Raw genomic sequence first — 25,972 nt, 5'->3', positions numbered from 1 at the left:
ACCCACCGTGACACACACACAGGTCACACACACACAGGTCACACACACACCCACCGTGACACGCACACAGGTTACACACACACCGTGACACACACACAGGTCACACACACACACACCGTGACACACACACAGGTTACACACCCACCGTGACACACACACAGGTCGCACACCCACCGTGACATACACACAGATTACACACACACCGTGACACACACACAGGTCGCACACACACCGTGACACACACACAGGTCACACACACACCGTGACACACACACAGGTCGCACACACACCGTGACACACACACAGGTCACACACACACCGTGACACACACACAGGTCACACACCCACCGTGACACACACACAGGTTACACACACACCGTGACACACACACAGGTCACACACACACCGTGACACACACACAGGTCACACACACACACACCGTGACACACACACAGGTCACACACACACCGTGACACACACACAGGTCACACACACACACACCGTGACACACACACAGGTTACACACCCACCGTGACACACACACACAGGTCGCACACACACCGTGACACACACACAGGTCACACACACACACACCGTGACACACACACAGGTTACACACCCACCGTGACACACACACAGGTCGCACACACACCGTGACACACACACAGGTCACACACACACACACCGTGACACACACACAGGTCACACACCCACCGTGACACACACACAGGTCGCACACACACCGTGACACACACACAGGTTACACACCCACCGTGACACACACACAGGTCGCACACACACCGTGACACACACACAGGTCACACACACACACACCGTGACACACACACAGGTCACACACCCACCGTGACACACACACAGGTTACACACACACACCGTGACACACACACAGGTCACACACACACCGTGACACACACACAGGTCGCACACCCACCGTGACACACACACAGGTTACACACACCCACCGTGACACACACACAGGTCACACACACACCGTGACACACACACAGGTCGCACACACACCGTGACACACACACAGGTTACACACACACACACCGTGACACACACACAGGTCACACACACACACACCGTGACACACACACAGGTCACACACCCACCGTGACACACACACAGGTTACACACACCCACCGTGACACACACACAGGTCACACACACACCGTGACACACACACAGGTCACACACCCACCGTGACACACACACAGGTCACACACCCACCGTGACACACACACAGGTCGCACACACACCGTGACACACACACAGGTCGCACACACACCGTGACACACACACAGGTCACACACACACACACCGTGACACGCACCGACAGATACACAAAAGACAAAGATCCCCCGTATAGCCTCAGCACACTGTTGGGGCAAGTGCTACACCTGTGAAGTGTAATAATACACGCGCACGCACGATGACTCACGCGCTCGTTATTCAAGGAACTCGGCGGTCATCGGCTGTAAATGCGGAACTCGGTTAGCCCTGAACCCTCCCTGCCTCCCTGCCTGACAGATCTGAGTTGTGTCGGGGTGTGTGCGTGGTGGTGTCGTGGCGCGTGTTGTTTGTTTGTTGTTGTTGTGGTTGTGGTGGTGGTGTCGTGGCGCGTGTTGTTTGTTTGTTGTTGTTGTGGTTGTGGTGGTGGTGTCGTGGCGCGTGTTGTTTGTTTGTTGTTGTTGTGGTTGTGGTGGTGGTGTCGTGGCGCGTGTTGTTTGTTTGTTGTTGTTGTGGTGGTGGTGGTGGTGGTGTCGTGGCGCGTGTTGTTTGTTTGCTGTTGTGGTGGTGGTGGTGGTGTCGTGGCGCGTGTTGTTTGTTTGCTGTTGTGGTGGTGGTGGTGGTGTCGTGGCGCGTGTTGTTTGTTTGCTGTTGTGGTGGTGGTGGTTGTGGTGTCGTGGCGCGTGTTGTTTGTTTGTTGTTGTTGTGGTGGTGGTGGTGTCGTGGCGCGTGTTGTTTGCTGTTGTCGGTACAGGTGAATGTTTAAGTTGTCACTGGTGCTGATGATGAATTTGTGTGAGTTGTGAATGATGGTGGAATACAGTTGGCAGAGTTGATAGAGTGACGGTGTTAGTGTCACCATGATTGATACCATGACGGTGGTGGAGGTGGTGGTGGAGGCAGACAGCGGAGTGGCGGATGGTGTCCGGATTTCTGTCGGAGTTGGAAGTGAAAGGTAAGAAGGAGTAGACACGTCCAGCACATAGACACGAACAGCACATAGACACATACACACATAGACACAAACAGCACATAGACACACACACACATAGACACATACACACATAGACACATACACACATAGACACATACAGCACATAGACACATACACACATAGACACACACACATAGACACACACACACATAGACACACACACACATAGACACATACACATAGACACGTCCAGCACATAGACACGTACACACACAGACACGTACACACATAGACACGTACACACACAGACACGTACACACAGACACCTACACACATAGACACTACACACACAGACACGTACACACACAGACACGTACACACACAGGCACGTACACACACAGACACGTACACACACAGACACGTACACACACAGACACGTACACATAGACACACACACACATAGACACACACACACATAGACACATACACATAGACACGTCCAGCACATAGACACGTACACACACAGACACGTACACACATAGACACGTACACACACAGACACGTACACACATAGACACGTACACACACAGACACGTACACACACAGGCACGTACACACACAGACACGCACACACATAGACACGCACACACACAGACACGTACACACACAGACACGTACACACATAGACACGTACACACACAGACACGTACACACACAGGCACGTACACACACAGACACACACACACAGACACACACAGACACGTACACACACAGACACACACAGACACGTACACACACAGACACGTACACACACAGACACACACACATAGACACGCACAGCACACAGACACGTACACACACAGACACGAACACACACAGACACGAACACACACAGACACGAACACACACAGACACAAACACACACAGACACACACACACATAGACACGTCCAGCACATAGACAGGAACACACACAGACACGAACACACACAGACACGAACACACACAGACACAAACACACACAGACACACACACACATAGACACGTCCAGCACATAGACAGGAACACACACAGACACGAACACACAGAGACACGTACACACACAGACACAAACACACAGACACGTACACACACAGACACGTACACACACAGACACGTACACACAGACACGTACACACATAGAGACACTACACACACAGACACAGCACACATAGACACGAACAGCACATAGACACGTACACTCACAGACACGAACACACAGAAACACGTACACACACAGACACAAACACACAGACACGTACACACACAGACACGTACAGCACACAGACACGTCCAACACATAGACACATACACACAGACACGAACACACACAGACACAAACACACATAGACACGTACACACAGACACTTACACACAGACACGTACATTCACAGACACGTACACACACAGACACGAACATTCACAGACACGTACACACACAGACACGCACACACATAGACACGTACACACATAGACTCGTACACACACAGACACGTACACACATAGACACGTACACACACAGACACAAACACACACAGATACGTACACACACAGACACGTACACACACAGACACGTACACACATAGACACGTCCAGCACATAGACACGTACACACACAGACACGTACACACATAGACACGTACACACACAGACACGTACACACACAGACACGTACACACATAGACACGTACACACACAGACACGTACACACACAGGCACGTACACACACAGACACGCACACACATAGACACGCACACACACAGACACGTACACACACAGACACGTACACACATAGACACGTACACACACAGACACGTACACACACAGGCACGTACACACACAGACACACACACACAGACACACACAGACACGTACACACACAGACACACACAGACACGTACACACACAGACACGTACACACACAGACACACACACATAGACACGCACAGCACACAGACACGTACACACACAGACACGAACACACACAGACACGAACACACACAGACACGAACACACACAGACACAAACACACACAGACACACACACACATAGACACGTCCAGCACATAGACAGGAACACACACAGACACGAACACACACAGACACGAACACACACAGACACAAACACACACAGACACACACACACATAGACACGTCCAGCACACAGACAGGAACACACACAGACACGAACACACAGAGACACGTACACACACAGACACAAACACACAGACACGTACACACACAGACACGTACACACACAGACACGTACACACAGACACGTACACACATAGAGACACTACACACACAGACACAGCACACATAGACACGAACAGCACATAGACACGTACACTCACAGACACGAACACACAGAAACACGTACACACACAGACACAAACACACAGACACGTACACACACAGACACGTACAGCACACAGACACGTCCAACACATAGACACATACACACAGACACGAACACACACAGACACAAACACACATAGACACGTACACACAGACACTTACACACAGACACGTACATTCACAGACACGTACACACACAGACACGTACACTCACAGACACGTACACACACAGACACAAACACACACAGACACGAACACACATAGACACGTACACACACAGACACGTACACACATAGACACGTACACACACAGACACGTACACACACAGACACATACACACATAGACACGTACACACACAGACACGTACACACACAGACACATACACACAGACACGTACACACACAGACACGTACACACATAGACACGTACACACAAAGACACGTACACACAGACACGTACACACACAGACACGTACACACACAGACACGAACACAGAGACACGTACAGACACAGACACGTACACACACAGACACGAACACAGAGACACGTACAGACACAGACACGTACACACACAGACACATACACACACAGACACGTACACACATAGACACGTACACACACAGACACGTACACACACAGACACAAACACACAGACACGTACACACACAGACACAAACACACAGACACGTACAAACACAGACACGTACACACACAGAGACAAACACACACAGACACGTACACACACACAGACACGTACACACAGTGACACATACACACAGACACGAACACACACAGACACGTACACACACAGACACGTATGATCTGCCCCTGTTCTACAAAGTGAGTGAGTGGAGTTTGTATGATCCCCCCCTGTTCTACAGAGTGAGTGAGTGGAGTTTGTATGATCTCCCCCTGTTCTGCAGAGTGAGTGAGTGGAGTTTGTATGATCTCCCCCTATTCTGCAGAGTGAGTGAGTGGAGTTTGTATGATCTCCCCCTGTTTTACAGAGTGAGTGGAGTTTGTATGATCTCCCCCTATTCTGCAGAGTGAGTGAGTGGAGTTTGTATGATCTCCCCCTGTTTTACAGAGTGAGTGGAGTTTGTATGATCTCCCCCTGCTCTACAGAGTGAGAGTGAGTGGAGTTTTTATGATCTCTCCCTGTTTTACAAAGTGAGTGAGTGGAGTTTGTATGATCTCCCCCTGTTCTACAGAGTTAGAGTGAGTGGAGTGTGTATGATCCCCCCCTGTTCTACAGAGTGAGTGAGTGGAGTTTGTATGATCTCCCCCTGTTCTACCGAGTGGGTGGAGTTTGTATGATCTGCCCCTGTTCTACAGAGTGAGTGGAGTTTGTATGATCTCCCCCTGTTCTACAGAGTGAGTGGAGTTTGTATGATCCCCCCCTGTTCTACAGAGTGAGTGAGTGAGTGGAGTTTGTATGATCTCCCCCTGTTCTACCGAGTGGGTGGAGTTTGTATGATCTCCCCCTGTTCTACAGAGTGAGTGGAGTTTGTATGATCTCCCCCTGTTCTACAGAGTGAGTGGAGTTTGTATGATCTGCCCCTGTTCTACAGAGTGAGTGAGTGGAGTTTGTATGATCTCCCCCTGTTCTACAGAGTGAGTGGAGTTTGTATGATCTCCCCCTGTTCTACAAAGTGAGTGAGTGGAGTTTGTATGATCTCCCCCTGTTCTACAGAGTGAGTGGAGTTTGTATGATCTCCCCCTGTTCTACAAAGTGAGTAAGTGGAGTTTGTATGATCTCCCCCTGTTCTACAGAGTGAGTGAGTGGAGTTTGTATGATCTCCCCGTGTTCTACAGAGTGAGTGAGTGGAGTTTGTATGATCTCCCCCTGTTCTACAGAGTGAGTGAGTGGAGTTTGTATGATCTCCCCCTGTTCTACAGAGTGAGTGGAGTTTGTATGATCTCCCCGTGTTCTACAGAGTGAGTGAGTGGAGTTTGTATGATCTCCCCCTGTTCTTCAGAGTGAGTGAGTGGAGTTTGTATGATCTCCCCCTGTTCTACAGAGTGAGTGAGTGGAGTTTGTATGATCTCCCCGTGTTTTACAGAGTGAGTGAGTGGAGTTTGTATGATATCCCCCTGTTCTACAGAGTGAGTGGAGTTTGTATGAACTCCCGTGTTCTACAGAGTGAGTGAGTGGAGTTTGTATGATATCCCCCTGTTCTACAGAGTGAGTGAATGAGTGGAGTTTGTATGATCTCCCCCTGTTCTACAGAGTGAGTGGAGTTTATATGATCTCCCCCTGTTCTACAGAGTGAGTGAGTGGAGTTTGTATGATCTGCCCCTGTTCTACAGAGTGAGTGAGTGGAGTTTGTATGATCTCCCCCTGTTCTACAGAGTGAGTGAGTGGAGTTTGTATGATCTGCCCCTGTTCTACAAAGTGAGTGAGTGGAGTTTGTATGATCTCCCCCTGTTCTACAGAGTAAGTGAGTGGAGTTTGTATGATCTCCCCCTGTTCTGCAGAGTGAGTGAGTGGAATTTGTATGATCTCCCTCTGTTCTACAGAGTGAGTGAGTGGAGTTTGTATGATCTCCCCCTGTTCTACAGAGTGAGTGAGTGAGTGGAGTTTGTATGATCTCCCCCTGTTCTACAGAGTGAGTGGAGTTTGTATGACCTCCCTCTGTTCTACAGAGTGAGTGAGTGGAGTTTGTATGATCTCCCCCTGTTCTACAGAGTGAGTGGAGTTTGTATGATCTCCCCCTGTTCTACAGAGTGAGTGGAGTTTGTATGATCTCCCCCTGTTCTACAGAGTGAGTGGAGTTTGTATGATCTCCCCCTGTTCTACAGAGTGAGTGGAGTTTGTATGATCTCCCCCTGTTCTACAGAGTGAGTGGAGTTTGTATGATCTCCCCCTGTTCTACAGAGTGAGTGGAGTTTGTATGATCTCCCCCTGTTCTACAGAGTGAGTGCAGTTTGTATGATCTCCCCCTGTTCTACAGAGTGAGTGGAGTTTGTATGATCTCCCCCTGTTCTACAGAGTGAGTGGAGTTTGTATGATCTCCCCCTGTTCTACAGAGTGAGTGGAGTTTTATGATCTCCCCCTGTTGTACAGAGTGAGAGTGAGTGGAGTTTTTATGATCTCCCCCTGTTCTACAGAGTGAGAGTGAGTGGAGTTTGTATGATCTCCCCCTGTTCTACAGAGTGAGAGTGAGTGGAGTTTGTATGATCTCCCCCTGTTCTACAGAGTGAGTGGAGTTGGTATGATCTCCCCCTGTTCTACAGAGTGAGTGGAGTTTGTATGATCTCCCCCTGTTCTACAGAGTGAGTGGAGTTTGTATGATCTCCCCCTGTTCTACAGAGTGAGTGCAGTTTGTATGATCTCCCCCTGTTCTACAGAGTGAGTGGAGTTTGCGTGATCTCCCCCTGTTCTACAGAGTGAGTGGAGTTTGCGTGATCTCCCCCTGTTCTACAGAGTGAGTGGAGTTTGTATGATCTCCCCCTGTTCTACAGAGTGAGTGCAGTTTGTATGATCTCCCCCTGTTCTACAGAGTGAGTGGAGTTTGTATGATCTCCCCCTGTTCTACAGAGTGAGTGGAATTTGTATGATCTCCCCCCTGTTCTACAAAGTGAGTGAGCGAAGTTTGTATGATCTCTACAGGGAGTGAGTGAGTGAGTGGAGTTTGTATGATCTCCCCCTGTTCTACAGAGTGAGTGGAGTTTGTATAACCTCCCTCTGTTCTACAGAGTGAGTGAGTGGAGTTTGTATGATCTCCCCCTGTTCTACAGAGTGAGTGGAGTTTGTATGACCTCCCTCTGTTCTACAGAGTGAGTGAGTGGAGTTTGTATGATCTCCCCCTGTTCTACAGAGTGAGTGGAGTTTGTATGATCTCCCCCTGTTCTACAGAGTGAGTGGAGTTTGTATGATCTCCCCCTGTTCTACAGAGTGAGTGGAGTTTGTATGATCTCCCCCTGTTCTACAGAGTGAGTGGAGTTTGTATGATCTCCCCCTGTTCTACAGAGTGAGTGGAGTTTGTATGATCTCCCCCTGTTCTACAGAGTGAGTGGAGTTTGTATGATCTCCCCCTGTTCTACAGAGTGAGTGCAGTTTGTATGATCTCCCCCTGTTCTACAGAGTGAGTGGAGTTTGTATGATCTCCCCCTGTTCTACAGAGTGAGTGGAGTTTGTATGATCTCCCCCCTGTTCTACAAAGTGAGTGAGCGAAGTTTGTATGATCTCTACAGGGAGTGAGTGATTGAGTGTTTGTTAGTGGAGTTTGTATTATCTCTCCCTGGTTTACAGAGAGCTTCCTCCGAGTTATCCAGCTTTTCCTGCCAAAAGCTCCAACTTAAACAACCCCCATTCGTAACAATGCGACTGACATTGCCCAAACAACATCCCAATGCCGGACAATGAATTCCACTGCAACTTATCTCCGTTGCGTTCACACATTTCGGAGGAGGAGGAGGAGGAGAAGCAGCATTAACCACCCCTTCTGCAAAAAAACTAAAATCGGCAAGACCCTCTTGCAAATAAGTCTTGAGACTCGGCGATGACTTCCCGGCAAAGCGAGTGTGATCATGCAAAACTTAGCAGTGGATTTTTTTGGGTGGGTGACTGGGTGGGTGGAGGCTGTGGATTTCACTCTTATCGGACATGCAAATGATCCTCGTGCGCGATTATTCCGCGATTATTCATCATGCGAGTAGCAGATAAGGTCGCCGTGGTCTTACAGGACACCGACTAGTTCCACTCACGAAGGCAACAATGGAACCACTTGAAATGTCACGTCGGGGCAATTTTCGAGGTTAACTTTTCCCAGTTGTATTCGCTTGCCGTTAAAACTAAAATTGAAAGACTAAACCACGTGGGTTTTTTTTTACACGCTTTCATTTAACTCACTCTGTCTGTTGTAGTCGTTGTCGTCGTTGTTGTCGTATCGTCAAATATTGTAACTCAATTTTAACCCACTTCCCAATGTGATATCGACTGCAAACTTGGTATACTTATGTCATACTGATGACAATACTATATTATATAATTAAAAATGAAAATAAAAAATTTAAACCATCTTTTTTATATGTTACGTTTCGGCTTGGGTCTAATTGTCCACGCTCAACTGACGTTGGCTGTAAATCACCACGGCCACTTACGTGATGGCAAGCCTCGGGGCCACTTCCTGGAGTGGTGGAGTTCTGCCATTACTCGTACGGTACATTTCATTAAAGCGTGTTTAAAAAAAAAATATGTTTAAATATTATTTATTTTTCGTGCTACCAGGCGTAAGGTCCACCGGGCTGTGTGAGTGGGTGGGTCAGACGCGACACAGACCATCACAAATGATAGCCCAACGAAGTTGGCGCCTTATCGTCGTCATCGCCACGTGGAAATGTATAGCAGCCAAAAACTCTGAACGGTTGATGTTGATTCTAAATGTGGTGGGGGGGGGGGGGGAAATCCACGCGACCACGGGAGAGAGAGACACGCAAACTCCAAATATACAGCAGCAGGTGTCAGGGTTGGAATCGAACCCACGACCTCCTGCACACCTGATCTGACTTGTGCTCGCGGACACGATCAGAAACATGACGTTTCGTTTCTCCAATGTAGCAATCACCACAAATGCAACTCAATTTGTAGACTCCAGAAATATATGCATTATTGCAGTCACGAAAGCTTCAAATCTAGAACCAAAGTGGCCTGGTCTCAGCTAGCTGATGAAAGTTGCAAGCGACAAATTCATCATCGCTTGCAGCTGGGGTTTGCATCGTCCCCCACTCCTCCTGATGTCGAGGGGAAATGGGCTGATGCAGCTGCATTGGCTGCCTTGGGTACACGGTCCAGACCTCACCAGAGACCCTGGCTGACATAGGAGGTGTTCAAGCTGGCTGAGAAAAAGCAACAGGCCCACTCTCATCGTCTATGGCATCCCACAGAGAATGAGGAGGATTACCGCAGCCTTCGCTCAGATGTTCAGAGAGCCATTAGGTGCTGCAAGGATGGTTAGTGGTCACGGATTGTTGAGATGGAGTCTGCCTCAGTGGGCCGCAATCACAAATCACTCTTTAATTCCACACCTATCACCATCATTAGGGGAATAAACGGTGATCCAATCTCCGACCCCCAGGAACAGGTTTGCAGATTTGCTGAGCATTTCTGTGAGGTCCTGGAGGAGGGGAATCCCTCAGCCTGTAAAACAACGTGGGGCAAAGTGGGGATGACCCTGCTGAGGCTGCGATGCCTCGAATATTGGAAGTAATCACCCCCTGTGAGTGGCTGGCTGAGGTGCCATCTGTTGAGGAAGTACTGAACGCGATCCAGAGTCTGAGACCAGGAAAGACACCGGGCAGAGATGATCTCCCAAGCGAAATGCTGAGGAAGGGTGGCGTTTGTGCACAGACTGCCCTACATGACATCATAACAACAGTTTGGGCCACTGGACAGGTTCCGCAGGATTGGAAGGATGCCCTGGTAGTCCCCCTCTTTAAGAAGGGGGCCCACACAGACTGTAACAATTACAGGGGCATCTCACTCCTCAGTGTGCCGGGAAAGGTCCTGGCAAGGATTATTCAACATCGCCTTGCTAGGCACACTGAGGAGAGGCTTGCGGAGCACCAATGTGGTTTCAGGAAAGGGCGGTCCTGCACAGATGCCATATTTTCTGTCCGTCTGCTACAGCAGAGGTGTAGGGAATTCCAACAAGACCTACATCTCTGCTTTATTGACCTGGTCAAGGCCTATGATACCATCAGTAGGCCTGAGCTCTGGGTTCTTCGTGCTTTCAGAGTCTCTGACTCTCTGCTCATGATTATTAAGGACCTTCATGATGGTGAGCGGGCCTGGGTAAAACTACGTGGCCGGGAGTCGGAACCATTCCCTGTTGACCTTGGGGTGCGACACGGATGTCCTCTTGCTCCCACATTGTTTCACATTTACTTCGACCACAGAGTTTGTGAAGCCTTCGATGGCTGTACCGGAGAAATTTCCATCTGGTACAGATACAATGGGAGGCTGATCGATGCCCAGGTGCGTTCAAGGGATGGCTGCCCATTGGTCAACCATGTTACGTAATTTTCTGGTTATTTCCGGTAAAGTCACGTAGATAGAAAAATAATAAAAAAATAAAGTGAATACAAATAATAAAAAACTAAAAACCACTAATTGTAGAGTTTAGCCTGCTTCTTAATCGGAGTGAGTGTACTTGTAGTCTATAATGTGGACTGTAGCAATGGTTATTAGCTGGGTGTGTACTGGCAGTCTTTCATGTAGACTGTAGCCTGGTTCTTAACTTTGGTGAGTGTACTGGCAGTCTATAATGTAGACCGTAGCCTGGTTTTTAAGCTGGTGAGCGTATTGGAAGTCTATGATGCAGACTGTAGCAATGGTTATTAAACTGAGTGAGCGTGCTGTCAGTCTATAATGTAGACTTATTCTTGGTTCTTTCAGTAATTTAAATATAAAATATATATAAATAAAAACAAAAAATACGACGTTTCAATCGCAACACAAGCGGTCGTCATCTGGGAAAAGGGGGGTTAGCCTCTAAAAGCAAACTGTTTGTAAAGGTTTAGAGATGGGCGTAGTCCAAGTGTGTCAGCAGCGTGGGCGGGGCAGCTGATGTTAATGTTGGAGAAAGCAACGCCAATGCAGTGGGTCTACACCAATCAAAGGGCCACCAGGCAATGATTGCACCTCGCTCCATACACCCACACAGCTGACGGTGGAGGTTGACAAGAAAACACAAATCAAGTCATGACCCAAAGTGGTTGATGACATCTTTCCAATGATTGCTGAGTTTATAACCATTCTCTCGGTTGAAATTGTGTCTGTGTCTGTATATATGGATGGCTTCATGAACGAATCTTTGTTGATAGCCAGAAGGCTTGCAAAGTACCATCGTGATACAGTAATTGTTTTTTTACCCTTCTATCTGGCAACAAAACTGACACCTTTTTTTACAAGGAGTCATGTTAACATAGACCACAATACCTGCGATCATAATGCCAACAAAAAACATAACTCTGCATTATGACCGCAGGTATTGTGGTCTATGTAAACATGACTCCTTGTAAAAAAAGGTGTCAGTTTTGTTGCCAGATAGAAGGGTAAAAAACCAAATATATTTTTTACTGGCAAATGAGGTTCTAATGAAGTACCATCGTCTTAGAAAAATTTATTTCGCATGAAGCAGCCACATTAAAATAATGCTCAGCCACGGCAGAGGTATTGGTCCTGCCGTGTTTCCGATCTACCTTGTGTTCACGAACACGGTCCGAGACATGTCACTTAGTTTCCCCAATGTAACTGCTGCCGCAGACACAGCTTAGTTTGTGATATTTCATGTCAGGAATCTTGTCCTTCACAGATGATCTGATCCCATCCGTCACCTGCATCCTCACCACCCCTCACACCTCCCACCAACCCTCACCACCACCACCACCGCACTCACCACCACTCACCCCAACCCTCAGCGATGCCGATGCCTCTCCTCCTCAACGCCGCTTCGAACAGCATCATCAACACCACCATCATCAACAACATCAGCAGCATCACCAGCACCACCATCAGCAACATCGGCAGCGGCATCATCAGCGGCAACATCAGCAGCGGCAACATCAGCGGCATCATCAGCGGCAACATCAGCAGCGGCAACATCAGCGGCCCGGGCTGCCAGGTCGACGGCAACTTCACACCCGTCTTCCTGCCCAGCATCTACGGCGTCTCGCTCATCCTGGGCGTCGTCGGCAACGCGGCCGGCATCTTCTGCTTCTGCCGCCACATGCGGCCCTGGTCGCCGCTCACCGTCTACATGCTCAACCTCGCCGTCTCGGACCTCTGCTACGTCCTCTCGCTGCCCTTCCTCATCGACTACTACGTGGCGCGCACCTGGCGCTACGCCGAGTGGCACTGCAGGGCGCAGCGAGCCACCTTCCACGCCAACATGTACGCCAGCATCCTCTTCCTCACCGTCATCGCCGGCCACCGCTACGCCGGCATCGTCCACCCGCTGCGTTGCCGCGGCGCGCCCCTGGCCGTGTCGCGCCGAGCCAGCGCCCTAGTCAGTGCCGCAGTGTGGGCCGCCGTGGCCGGGCTGGTGCTGCCCCAGGTGTGGTTCGTCCGGCTCGGCGTGGCGAAGGCGGCGGGGGGAGGAGGTGGGGGGGAAGACGTCGTGAAGTGCTACGACACGACCACCAAGGACATGCTGCAAGAGTACCTGCCGTACAGGTGGGTGGGGATGGGTTTGCGTGGGTGGGTTGGGTGGATGGGTTTGGGTGGGTGTATGGGTCTCTGTGCGAGCGAGTCTAGGGTCTCTGTGTGAGTCTGTGGGTCTCTGTGCGAGTCTGTGGGTCTCTGTGTGAGTTTGTGGGTCTCAGTGTGAGTCTATGGGTCTCTGTGTGAGTCTGTGGGACTCTGTGTGAGTTTATGGGTCTCTGTGTGCGTCTATGGGTCTCTGTGTGAGTCTGTGGATCTCTGCGCGAGTTTGTGGGTCTCTGTGTGAGTTTATGGGTCTCTGTGTGAGTCTATGGGTCTCTGTGTGAGTCTGTGGGTCTCTGTGTTAGTCTATGGGTCTCTGTGTGAGTCTGTGGATCTCTGCGTGAGTTTGTGGGTCTCTGTGTGAGTTTATGGGTCTCTGTGTGAGTCTATGGGTCTCTGTGTGAGTCTGTGGGTCTCTGTGTGAGTTTATGGGTCTCTGTGTGAGTCTGTGGGTCTCTGCGTAAGTCTATGGGTCTCTGTGTGAGTCTATGGGTCTCTGTGTGAGTCTGTGGGTCTCTGTGTGAGTCTATGGGTCTCTGTGTGAGTCTGTGGGTCTCTGCATAAGTCTATGGGTCTCTGTGTGAGTCTGTGGGTCTCTGTGTGAGTCTATGGGTCTCTGCGTAAGTCTATGGGTCTCTGTGTGAGTCTATGGGTCTCTGTTTGAGTCGATGGGTCTCTGTGTGAGTCTATGGGTCTCTGTGTGAGTTTTTGGGTCTCAGTGTGAGTCTGTGGGTCTCTGTGTGAGTGTATGGGTCTCTGTGTGAGTCTATGGGTCTCTGTGTGAGTCTATGGGTCTTTGTGTGAGTCTGTGGGTCTCTGTGTGAGTCTATGGGTCTCTGTGTGAGTTTATGGGTCTCTGTGTGAGTTTGTGGGTCTCTGTGTGATTCTATGGGTCTCTGTGTGAGTCTGTGGGACTCTGTGTGAGTCTATGGGTCTCTGTGTGAGTTTGTGGGTCTCTGTGTGAGTCTATGGGTCTCTGTGTGAGTCTGTGGGTCTCTGCGTAAGTCTATGGGTCTCTGTGTGAGTCTGTGGGTCTCTGTGTGAGTCTATGGGTCTCTGCGTAAGTCTATGGGTCTCTGTGTGAGTCTATGGGTCTCTGTTTGAGTCGATGGGTCTCTGTGTGAGTCTATGGGTCTCTGTGTGAGTTTTTGGGTCTCAGTGTGAGTCTGTGGGTCTCTGTGTGAGTGTATGGGTCTCTGTGTGAGTCTATGGGTCTCTGTGTGAGTCTATGGGTCTTTGTGTGAGTCTGTGGGTCTCTGTGTGAGTCTATGGGTCTCTGTGTAAGTTTATGGGTCTCTGTGTGAGTTTGTGGGTCTCTGTGTGAGTCTATGGGTCTCTGTGTGAGTCTGTGGGACTCTGTGTGAGTCTATGGGTCTCTGTGTGAGTTTGTGGGTCTCTGTGTGAGTTTGTGGGTCTCTATGAGTCTATGGGTCTCTGTGAGTCTATGAGTCTCTGTGTAAGTCTATGGGTCTCTGTGTGAGTCTATGGGTCTCTGTGTGAGTTTGTGGGTCTCTGTGTGAGTCTATGGGTCTTTGTGTGAGTCTGTGGGTCTCTGCGTGAGTTTGTGGGTCTCTGTGTGAGTCTATGGGTCTCTGTGTGAGTGTGTGGGTCTCTGTGTGAGTCTGTGAGTCTCTGCGTGAGTTTGTGGGTCTCTGTGTGAGTCTATGGGTCTCTGTGTGAGTTTGTGGGTCTCTGTGTGAGTCTATGGGTCTCTGTGTGAGTCTGTGGGACTCTGTGTGAGTCTATGGGTCTCTGTGTGAGTTTGTGGGTCTCTGTGTGAGTTTGTGGGTCTCTATGAGTCTATGGGTCTCTGTGAGTCTATGAGTCTCTGTGTAAGTCTATGGGTCTCTGTGTGAGCCTATGGGTCTCTGTGTGAGTCTGTGGGTCTCTGCATAAGTCTATGGGTCTCTGTGTGAGTCTGTGGGTCTCTGTTTGAGTCGATGGGTCTCTGTGTGAGTCTATGGGTCTCTGTGTGAGTTTTTGGGTCTCAGTGTGAGTCTGTGGGTCTCTGTGTGAGTGTATGGGTCTCTGTGTGAGTCTATGGGTCTCTGTGTGAGTCTATGGGTCTTTGTGTGAGTCTGTGGGTCTATGTGTGAGTTTATGGGTCTCTGTGTGAGTTTATGGGTCTCTGTGTGAGTTTGTGGGTCTCTGTGTGATTCTATGGGTCTCTGTGTGAGTCTGTGGGACTCTGTGTGAGTCTATGGGTCTCTGTGTGAGTTTGTGGGTCTCTGTGTGAGTCTATGGGTCTCTGTGTGAGTCTGTGGGTCTCTGCGTAAGTCTATGGGTCTCTGTGTGAGTCTGTGGGTCTCTGTGTGAGTCTATGGGTCTCTGCGTAAGTCTATGGGTCTCTGTGTGAGTCTATGGGTCTCTGTTTGAGTCGATGGGTCTCTGTGTGAGTCTATGGGTCTCTGTGTGAGTTTTTGGGTCTCAGTGTGAGTCTGTGGGTCTCTGTGTGAGTGTATGGGTCTCTGTGTGAGTCTATGGGTCTCTGTGTGAGTCTATGGGTCTTTGTGTGAGTCTGTGGGTCTCTGTGTGAGTCTATGGGTCTCTGTGTAAGTTTATGGGTCTCTGTGTGAGTTTGTGGGTCTCTGTGTGAGTCTATGGGTCTCTGTGTGAGTCTGTGGGACTCTGTGTGAGTCTATGGGTCTCTGTGTGAGTTTGTGGGTCTCTGTGTGAGTTTGTGGGTTTCTATGAGTCTATGGGTCTCTGTGAGTCTATGAGTCTCTGTGTAAGTCTATGTGTCTCTGTGTGAGTCTATGGGTCTCTGTGTGAGTTTGTGGGTCTCTGTGTGAGTCTATGGGTCTTTGTGTGAGTCTGTGGGTCTCTGCGTGAGTTTGTGGGTCTCTGTGTGAGTCTATGGGTCTCTGTGTGAGTGTGTGGGTCTCTGTGTGAGTCTGTGAGTCTCTGCGTGAGTTTGTGGGTCTCTGTGTGAGTCTATGGGTCTCTGTGTGAGTTTGTGGGTCTCTGTGTGAGTCTATGGGTCTCTGTGTGAGTCTGTGGGACTCTGTGTGAGTCTATGGGTCTCTGTGTGAGTTTGTGGGTCTCTGTGTGAGTTTGTGGGTTTCTATGAGTCTATGGGTCTCTGTGAGTCTATGAGTCTCTGTGTAAGTCTATGGGTCTCTGTGTGAGTCTATGGGTCTCTGTGTGAGTCTATGGGTCTCTGTGTGAGTCTGTGGGTCTCTGTGTGAGTCTATGGGTCTCTGTGTGAGTCTGTGGGTCTCTGCATAAGTCTATGGGTCTCTGTGTGAGTCTGTGGGTCTCTGTGTGAGTCTATGGGTCTCTGCGTAAGTCTATGGGTCTCTGTGTGAGTCTATGGGTCTCTGTTTGAGTCGATGGGTCTCTGTGTGAGTCTATGGGTCTCTGTGTGAGTTTTTGGGTCTCAGTGTGAGTCTGTGGGTCTCTGTGTGAGTGTATGGGTCTCTGTGTGAGTCTATGGGTCTCTGTGTGAGTCTATGGGTCTTTGTGTGAGTCTGTGGGTCTCTGTGTGAGTCTATGGGTCTCTGTGTGAGTTTATGGGTCTCTGTGTGAGTTTGTGGGTCTCTGTGTGATTCTATGGGTCTCTGTGTGAGTCTGTGGGACTCTGTGTGAGTTTGTGGGTCTCTGTGTGAGTCTATGGGTCTCTGTGTGAGTCTGTGGGTCTCTGCGTAAGTCTATGGGTCTCTGTGTGAGTCTGTGGGTCTCTGTGTGAGTCTATGGGTCTCTGCGTAAGTCTATGGGTCTCTGTGTGAGTCTATGGGTCTCTGTTTGAGTCGATGGGTCTCTGTGTGAGTCTATGGGTCTCTGTGTGAGTTTTTGGGTCTCAGTGTGAGTCTGTGGGTCTCTGTGTGAGTGTATTGGTCTCTGTGTGAGTCTATGGGTCTCTGTGTGAGTCTATGGGTCTTTGTGTGAGTCTGTGGATCTCTGTGTGAGTCTATGGGTCTCTGTGTAAGTTTATGGGTCTCTGTGTGAGTTTGTGGGTCTCTGTGTGAGTCTATGGGTCTCTGTGTGAGTCTGTGGGACTCTGTGTGAGTCTATGGGACTCTGTGTGAGTCTATGGGTCTCTGTGTGAGTTTGTGGGTCTCTGTGTGAGTCTATGGGTCTCTGTGTGAGTCTGTGGGTCTCTGCGTAAGTCTATGGGTCTCTGTGTGAGTCTGTGGGTCTCTGTGTGAGTCTATGGGTCTCTGCGTAAGTCTATGGGTCTCTGTGTGAGTCTATGGGTCTCTGTTTGAGTCGATGGGTCTCTGTGTGAGTCTATGGGTCTCTGTGTGAGTTTTTGGGTCTCAGTGTGAGTCTGTGGGTCTCTGTGTGAGTGTATGGGTCTATGTGTGAGTCTATGGGTCTCTGTGTGAGTCTATGGGTCTTTGTGTGAGTCTGTGGGTCTCTGTGTGAGTCTATGGGTCTCTGTGTAAGTTTATGGGTCTCTGTGTGAGTTTGTGGGTCTCTGTGTGAGTCTATGGGTCTCTGTGTGAGTCTGTGGGACTCTGTGTGAGTCTATGGGTCTCTGTGTGAGTTTGTGGGTCTCTGTGTGAGTTTGTGGGTCTCTATGAGTCTATGGGTCTCTGTGAGTCTATGAGTCTCTGTGTAAGTCTATGGGTCTCTGTGTGAGTTTGTGGGTCTCTGTGTGAGTCTATGGGTCTTTATGTGAGTCTGTGGGTCTCTGCGTGAGTTTGTGGGTCTCTGTGTGAGTCTATGGGTCTCTGTGTGAGTGTGTGGGTCTCTGTGTGAGTCTGTGAGTCTCTGCGTGAGTTTGTGGGTCTCTGTGTGAGTCTATGGGTCTCTGTGTGAGTTTGTGGGTCTCTGTGTGAGTCTATGGGTCTCTGTGTGAGTCTGTGGGACTCTGTGTGAGTCTATGGGTCTCTGTGTGAGTTTGTGGGTCTCTGTGTGAGTTTGTGGGTCTCTATGAGTCTATGGGTCTCTGTGAGTCTATGAGTCTCTGTGTAAGTCTATGGGTCTCTGTGTGAGTCTATGGGTCTCTGTGTGAGTCTATGGGTCTCTGTGTGAGTCTGTGGGTCTCTGTGTGAGTCTATGGGTCTCTGTGTGAGTCTGTGGGTCTCTGCATAAGTCTATGGGTCTCTGTGTGAGTCTGTGGGTCTCTGTGTGAGTCTATGGGTCTCTGCGTAAGTCTATGGGTCTCTGTGTGAGTCTATGGGTCTCTGTTTGAGTCGATGGGTCTCTGGTGAGTCTATGGGTCTCTGTGTGAGTTTTTGGGTCTCAGTGTGAGTCTGTGGGTCTCTGTGTGAGTGTATGGGTCTCTGTGTGAGTCTATGGGTCTCTGTGTGAGTCTATGGGTCTTTGTGTGAGTCTGTGGGTCTCTGTGTGAGTCTATGGGTCTCTGTGTGAGTTTATGGGTCTCTGTGTGAGTTTGTGGGTCTCTGTGTGATTCTATGGGTCTCTGTGTGAGTCTGTGGGACTCTGTGTGAGTCTATGGGTCTCTGTGTGAGTTTGTGGGTCTCTGTGTGAGTCTATGGGTCTCTGTGTGAGTCTGTGGGTCTCTGCGTAAGTCTATGGGTCTCTGTGTGAGTCTGTGGGTCTCTGTGTGAGTTTATGGGTCTCTGCGTAAGTCTATGGGTCTCTGTGTGAGTCTATGGGTCTCTGTTTGAGTCGATGGGTCTCTGTGTGAGTCTATGGGTCTCTGTGTGAGTTTTTGGGTCTCAGTGTGAGTCTGTGGGTCTCTGTGTGAGTGTATGGGTCTCTGTGTGAGTCTATGGGTCTCTGTGTGAGTCTATGGGTCTTTGTGTGAGTCTGTGGATCTCTGTGTGAGTCTATGGGTCTCTGTGTAAGTTTATGGGTCTCTGTGTGAGTTTGTGGGTCTCTGTGTGAGTCTATGGGTCTCTGTGTGAGTCTGTGGGACTCTGTGTGAGTCTATGGGTCTCTGTGTGAGTTTGTGGGTCTCTGTGTGAGTTTGTGGGTCTCTATGAGTCTATGGGTCTCTGTGAGTCTATGAGTCTCTGTGTAAGTCTATGGGTCTCTGTGTGAGTCTATGGGTCTCTGTGTGAGTTTGTGGGTCTCTGTGTGAGTCTATGGGTCTTTGTGTGAGTCTGTGGGTCTCTGCGTGAGTTTGTGGGTCTCTGTGTGAGTCTATGGGTCTCTGTGTGAGTGTGTGGGTCTCTGTGTGAGTCTGTGAGTCTCTGCGTGAGTTTGTGGGTCTCTGTGTGAGTCTATGGGTCTCTGTGTGAGTTTGTGGGTCTCTGTGTGAGTTTGTGGGTCTCTATGAGTCTATGGGTCTCTGTGAGTCTATGAGTCTCTGTGTAAGTCTATGGGTCTCTGTGTGAGTCTATGGGTCTCTGTGTGAGTTTGTGGGTCTCTGTGTGAGTCTATGGGTCTCTGTGTGAGTCTGTGGGTCTCTGCGTGAGTTTGTGGGTCTCTGTGTGAGTCTATGGGTCTCTGCGTGAGTCTATGGGTCTCTGTGCGAGCGAGTCTGTCTCTGTGCGAGTCTGTGGGTCTCTGTGTGAGTTTATGGGTCTCTGTGTCAGTCTGGGTCTCTGCGTGAGTTTGTGGGTCTCTGTGTGAGTCTATGGGTCTCTGTGTGAGTTTGTGGGTCTCTGTTTGAGTCTTTGGGTCTCTAAGATCTCTGTGTGAGTCTGTGGGTCTCTGTGAGTCTATGAGTCTCTGTGTGAGTCTATGGGTCTCTGTGAGTCTATGAGTCTCTGTGTGAGTCTGTGGGTCTCTGTGTGAGTCTATGGGTCTCTGTGCGAGTCTATGGGTCTCTGTGCGAGTCTGTGGGTCTCTGTGTGAGTCTATGGGTCTCTGTGAGTCTATGAGTCTCTGTGTGAGTCTATGGGTCTCTGTGAGTCTATGAGTCTCTGTGTGAGTCTGTGGGTCTCTGTGTGAGTCTATGGGTCTCTGTGCGAGTCAGTGGGTCTCTGTGTGAGTCTATGGGTCTCTGTGAGTCTATGAGTCTCTGTGCGAGTCTACGGGTCTCTGTGTGAGTCTACGGTTCTCTGTGTGAGTCTATGGGTCTCTGTGTGAGTCTATGACTCTTTGTGTGAGTCTATGTCTCTCTGTGTGAGTCTGTGGCTCTCTGTGTGAGTCTACGGTTCTCTGCGTGAGTTTGTGGGTCTCTGTGCGAGTCTATGACTCTCTGTGTGAGTCTATGTCTCTCTGTGTGAGTCTATGTCTCTCTGTGTGAGTCTATGTCTCTCTGTGTGAGCCTATGTCTCTCTGTGTGAGTCTGTGGCTCTCTGTGTGAGTCTACGGTTCTCTGCGTGAGTTTGTGGGTCTCTGTGTGAGTCTATGTCTCTCTGTGTGAGTCTGTGGCTTTCTGTGTGAGTCTATGTCTCTCTGCGTGAGTCTGTGGCTCTCTGTGTGAGTCTACGGTTCTCTGCGTGAGTTTGTGGGTCTCTGTGCGAGTCTATGAGTCTCTGTGTGAGTCTGTGGGCCTCTGTGTGAGTCTATGTCTCTCTGTGTGAGTCTGTGGCTCTCTGTGTGAGTCTATGTCTCTCTGTGTGAGTCTGTGGCTCTCTGTGTGAGTCTACGGTTCTCTGTGTGAGTCTGTGGGCCTCTGTGTGAGTCTATGGCTCTCTGTGCGAGTCTACGGCTCTCTATGCGAGCAAGTCTGTGTGGGTGGTCATCGATCCACGTCGCTAGTGGACACGACACGAACCCTCCCCCCCCCATGCCCCCCCTCCCCCACTGCCCCTCCGACTTCCCGCAGCTTCGTCCTCTCCGTCCTGGGATTCTTCGTCCCGTTCTGCGCGATGCTGTTCTTCTACGGCTCCGTCGTTTGTGCCTTGGCCGGCACCTCCGACGGCCGCTGGGGAAGAGGAGGAGGGGGGGTCACGGGCCAGGCGACGGCGTGCGCCGTGACCCCCGCCGACCGCCGGCGCACCAAGCGCATCGTGGGGGTCACGCTGGTGCTGTTCGCCGTCTGCTTCCTCCCCTACCACGTGATGCGCCTGTGGAACCTCCTGGTGAGGCTCTACCCGCCCGAGGAGTGCGCCACCTCCACCAACGTCTACCTCACCTACCAGGTGAGCTGTGGCGGGCGGGCGGGCGGGTGGGTGGGTGAATGGGTGGGTGAATGAGTGAATCGGTGGGTGAATGGGTGGGTGCATGGGTGGGTGAATGAGTGAATGGGTGGGTGAATGAGTGAATGGGTGGGTGAATGAGTGAATGGGTGGGTGAATGGGTGAATGGGTGAATGAGTGGGTGAATGAGTGTATGGGTGAATGAGTGAATGGGTGGGTGAATGAGTGAATGGGTGGGTGAATGAGTGAATGGGTGGGTGAATGGGTGAATGGGTGGGTGAATGAGTGAATCGGTGGGTGAATGGGTGGGTGAATAAGTGTATGGGTGAATGAGTGAATGGGTGGGTGAATTAATGAATGGGTGAATGAGTGGGTGAATGGGTGGGTGAATGAGTGAATCGGTGGGTGAATGAGTGTATGGGTGAATGAGTGAATGAGTGGGTGAATGAATGAATGGGTGGGTGAATGAGTGAATGGGTTGGTGAATGGGTGGGTGAATTAATGAATGGGTGGGTGAATGGGTGGGTGAATGAGTGAATGGGTGGGTGAATGGGTGAATGGAGGGCTGGATGAGTGAATGGGTGAATGGTGACTGGGTGGGATAAATTGGTGGCTGGGTAGGTGAATAAGTGAATGGGTGGGTGAGTGGGTGCTGTATTGTTGGGTCGGTGACTTGGTGGCTGGTTGGGTGAATGGGTGGTTCGGTGGGTGAATGAGTGGGTAGGTGAATGAGTGGCTGGGTGACTGGGTGGGTGAATGGGTGGGTGAATTGGTGACTGGTTGGGTGAATGGGTGGTTCGGTGGGTGAATGAGTGGCTGGGTGGGTGAATTGGTGGCTGGGTGGGTGAATTGGTGGCTGGGTGGGTGAATAAGTGAATGGGTGGGTGAGTGGGTGCTGGGTGGTTGGGTGGGTGAATTGGTGGCTGGGCAGGTGAATGGGTGGTTGGGTGGGTGAATTCGTGGGTGGGTGAATGATCAGCTGGGTGCCTGGGTGGGTGAATGGGTGGGTGAATGGGTGGTTGGGTGAGTAGGTGGCTGGGTGGATGGGTGAACGGGTGAATGGGTGGCTGAGCGTGTGGCTGGGTGGGTGAGTGGGTCGCTGGTTGGGTGGGTGGCTGGGTGGGTGAATGGGTGGCTGGCTGGGTGGCTGGCTGGGTGAGTGGCTGGCTGGCTGGCTGTGTGTCTGTGTGTGGGCAAATGTTGTGGCTGACACACCCCCCCCCCCGCGTCTCCCCCCCCTTCTCCGCGGCTAGGTGACGCGCGGCCTGGCCAGCCTCAACAGTTGCCTGGACCCGGTGCTCTACGTGTTCGCTCGAGGCGGCGTGCGCTCGGCTCTCCGAGAGAGCCTCCGCTCCGTGAGCCGCTCCGAGCTCAGCCGCCTCTCCCTCCGGCACCTCGACCGCATCACCGCCCTGGGGAGCACCGGCGGCGGTGGGCCCGGCGGGGAAGGGGCGGCCACGGGGGAGAGGGACGGTGCCGGGGGCTGTGCGGGCGACTGGGAGAAGCTGGGGGGCGACGTGGACGGAGACCTGGGGGAGGTGTTTGAAGAGGCAGGGCGGACTACGAGGACGAAGCATCGGTGAAGGGGCTCCCCCCCCCACCCACTCCCGACCCAGAAAGGGAGGGGGAGGGGGCGGTGGACAGACGCGAGGGAGGGAGTTACGGGAAGGTCCGTCGTTGATTCCGCCCGGTGTTCTTCATCGCAAGGCCCATACCCAGGGCGGACTACGACAACGTCGTCGATTACGAAGACGACGAAGCATCGGTGAAGGGGCTCCCCCCCCCCACTCCCGACAGCAAAAAGGGAGGGGGAGGGGGGCGGTGGACAGACGCGAGGGAGGGAGTCACGGGAAGGTCCGTCGTTCATTCCGCCCGGTGTTCTTCATCGCAAGGCCCACCGCGGGGGGGGGGGGGGGGGGGGGCGCTGCCGTGCGGGCCCTGCTGGTGGCCTTCAATGCGGCCCTCTGACGTGCAGCCCTGGCCCACCCCCCCCGGCCCAACAGTGCACAAAGAGTGGAGACCACCACCAGCATCATCATCATCGTCCTCGTGCTGCTGTCAAAACCCCCAATGGTGTTTCAAATGTTGCGGCAGAGGCCCTAACACACACACACACTGATGATGGTGATGTCTTATCGGCGAAAGTGTCCTCCCTTACGAAAGTTTGGCGAAGATCACTGCCTTAAGTGAACACGGTGGCACCTTTTCGCGAGTGAGTTGAGACTCGGGGTGAGAAAGATGTACGTGTATGTTTTTAATGTACGTTAAATTTCTTTGGCACCGTCCGTAGTCAACCGCGCTAATCAGACAACAACAACAAGCAGTTCCAAAGAAATGCGTTTGTCAATCTGGACGATGACTTAAAAGTGCACAGCATAGCTCCCAGCGCCTTCCTAATATCGTAAATGAAGAGAACGTTCCAGACGGCCACAAGCGGCGCGTCCGAGAGCGCTGCGCGATTGCGTTGACTGCCCTTCCTTTGTCCGACGGCCCGGCCATCGGAGGTGACGAGAAGGCCACGGAAAGATCCGTCCTTCGTCTGAACCACAGGAGCGAAGCCGACCTCCAAGGGTGACCTGGAAGGGCACTTTGACAGGGAAAAGAGAGAGACCTGGGGCAAAAGAACCGCAGCTCCGCACCTTTGTAGAGACCGAGATTTTTGCCAAAAAATAATGTACATTTTTTTTTCTACCAGGTCGGAAGGTCCCACTTACACTATGGGAACCTCATTTGCCAGTAAAAATATGATAATTGTTTTTTTACCCTTCTATCTGGCAACAAAACTGACACCTTTTTACAAGGAGTCATGTTTGCATAGACCGCAATACCTGCAGTCATAATACAAACAAAAGACGTAACTCTGATAATGTGCACTGTCCTTGAAGTTGATTGGTCCACACCCGAGACAGCTTTCCTTAGAGCCTAGTCTCACATGGGTTGGCGTCATCTGGTCCAACCCATGTGAGACTAGGCTCTAAGGAAAACTGTCTCGGGTGTGGACCAATCAACTTCAAGGACAGTGCACATACATTATCAGAGTTATGTCTTTTGTTTGTATTACGACTGCAGGTATTGCGGTCTATGCAAACATGACTCCTTGTAAAAAGGTGTCAGTTTTGTTGTCAGATAGAAGGGTAAAAAAACAATTATCAGGTCCCACTTAGCTGTGTGTCGCTCTATTTGAGAAGCGGCCCTGGCTGTCACAAATGATAGCTCAACGAAGTGGGATCATCATCGTACTCTTTGGTTCTTTCGGTAAAGTCACGTAGATAGAAAATGAATAGATCACGACGTTTTGATCGCAGCACAGAGAGCACCTCAGCTCTGACGTGGGAGAGAGAGAGAGAGAGAGCTGCGGTCGAAACGTCGTGATCTGTTAATTTTCTACTCTACGTGACTTTACCGAAAGAACCAACGAGTATTGATTCCTGCAGTCACGAAAGCTTCAAATCAGGATTGGGATCATCATCATCAACACGTGCAGATTTATATCAGTTGCCAAATACTCTAAAAGCATGTTGATTCTATATGACTATCTTCAAACTATAATTATTTTTCGATTTAAAGCTTTCGTGACTGCAGGGATTCATCTTCTTGGTTCTTTCGGTAAAGTCACGTAGAAGGGAAGTAATAAAATAATAAAAATAAAACATAATAAAATAATTCTCACGACGTTCCGGCCACAACGCAAGCAGCCGTCCTCAGGTGAAGAACAGGTTTGTCGGAAAGACAGCGTCTGAATGAACACAGCGTCTTTCCCACAGACCTGTTCTTCACCTGAGGACGGCTGCTTGCGTTGTGGCCGAAACGTCGTGAGAATTATTTAATTATGTTTTATTTTTATTATTTTATTATTTCCCTTCTACGTGACTTTACCGAAAGAACCAAGAAGATGAATCCCTGCAGTCACGAAAGCTTTAAATCGTCATCTATATATATAAAATCGCAAATCTGTCTGTCTGTGTGTGTGTCTGTGTGTGTGTCTGTCTGTGTGTCGCCGGACCATACGCAGTTTCATTGGACGAAATGTGAGGGATTTGCGAGACACGATTGGTCCGTTTGGTTTTCCACGGCGGTTGCCCCTGGCAACGGGTAGCGACGCATTCGCTGCGGGGTGGACGCCATTTTTAATTCCCGTTAAAAATATGCGCACGCATTAACACGCGACTCTGAGGTAAATTCATCAAAGTTTCACGTCCTCTTCACTCCCCCCCCACCCCAATGTGTGCAATTA

The 25,972-nt window shown here is 50.5% G+C and overlaps 1 protein-coding gene across 1 annotated transcript; it reads left to right on the top strand.

Moving 5' to 3' along the window:
• The first annotated feature begins 1,434 nt into the window (after positions 1-1,434).
• On the top strand, positions 1,435-24,609 carry LOC144735650 (P2Y purinoceptor 1-like). The gene is made up of 4 exons (XM_078618101.1): positions 1,435-2,209; positions 12,903-13,762; positions 21,426-21,741; positions 22,992-24,609. The coding sequence occupies exons 2-4, from the start codon at positions 13,011-13,013 to the stop codon at positions 23,319-23,321; spliced, it is 1,398 nt and encodes a 465-aa protein (XP_078474227.1). The 5' UTR covers positions 1,435-2,209; positions 12,903-13,010; the 3' UTR covers positions 23,322-24,609.
• The last annotated feature ends 1,363 nt before the right edge of the window (positions 24,610-25,972 follow it).

Source organism: Lampetra planeri, chromosome 56 (assembly GCF_965212315.1).
Source record: "Lampetra planeri chromosome 56, kcLamPlan1.2.h2, whole genome shotgun sequence".
Lineage (NCBI taxonomy): Eukaryota > Metazoa > Chordata > Hyperoartia > Petromyzontiformes > Petromyzontidae > Lampetra > Lampetra planeri.
Note: the sequence above shows the minus strand (reverse complement) of the source record. Positions and strands in the feature narration are given on the sequence as shown.

Excerpts from the sequence above, each read along its gene's own strand:
- LOC144735650 (XM_078618101.1), top strand. The coding sequence starts at position 13,011 with ATGCCGATGCCTCTCCTCCTCAACGCCGCTTCGAACAGCATCATCAAC. Across the intron at positions 13,763-21,425 it reads CAAGAGTACCTGCCGTACAG|CTTCGTCCTCTCCGTCCTGG; the intron begins GTGGGTGGGGAT and ends GACTTCCCGCAG. Across the intron at positions 21,742-22,991 it reads ACGTCTACCTCACCTACCAG|GTGACGCGCGGCCTGGCCAG; the intron begins GTGAGCTGTGGC and ends CTCCGCGGCTAG.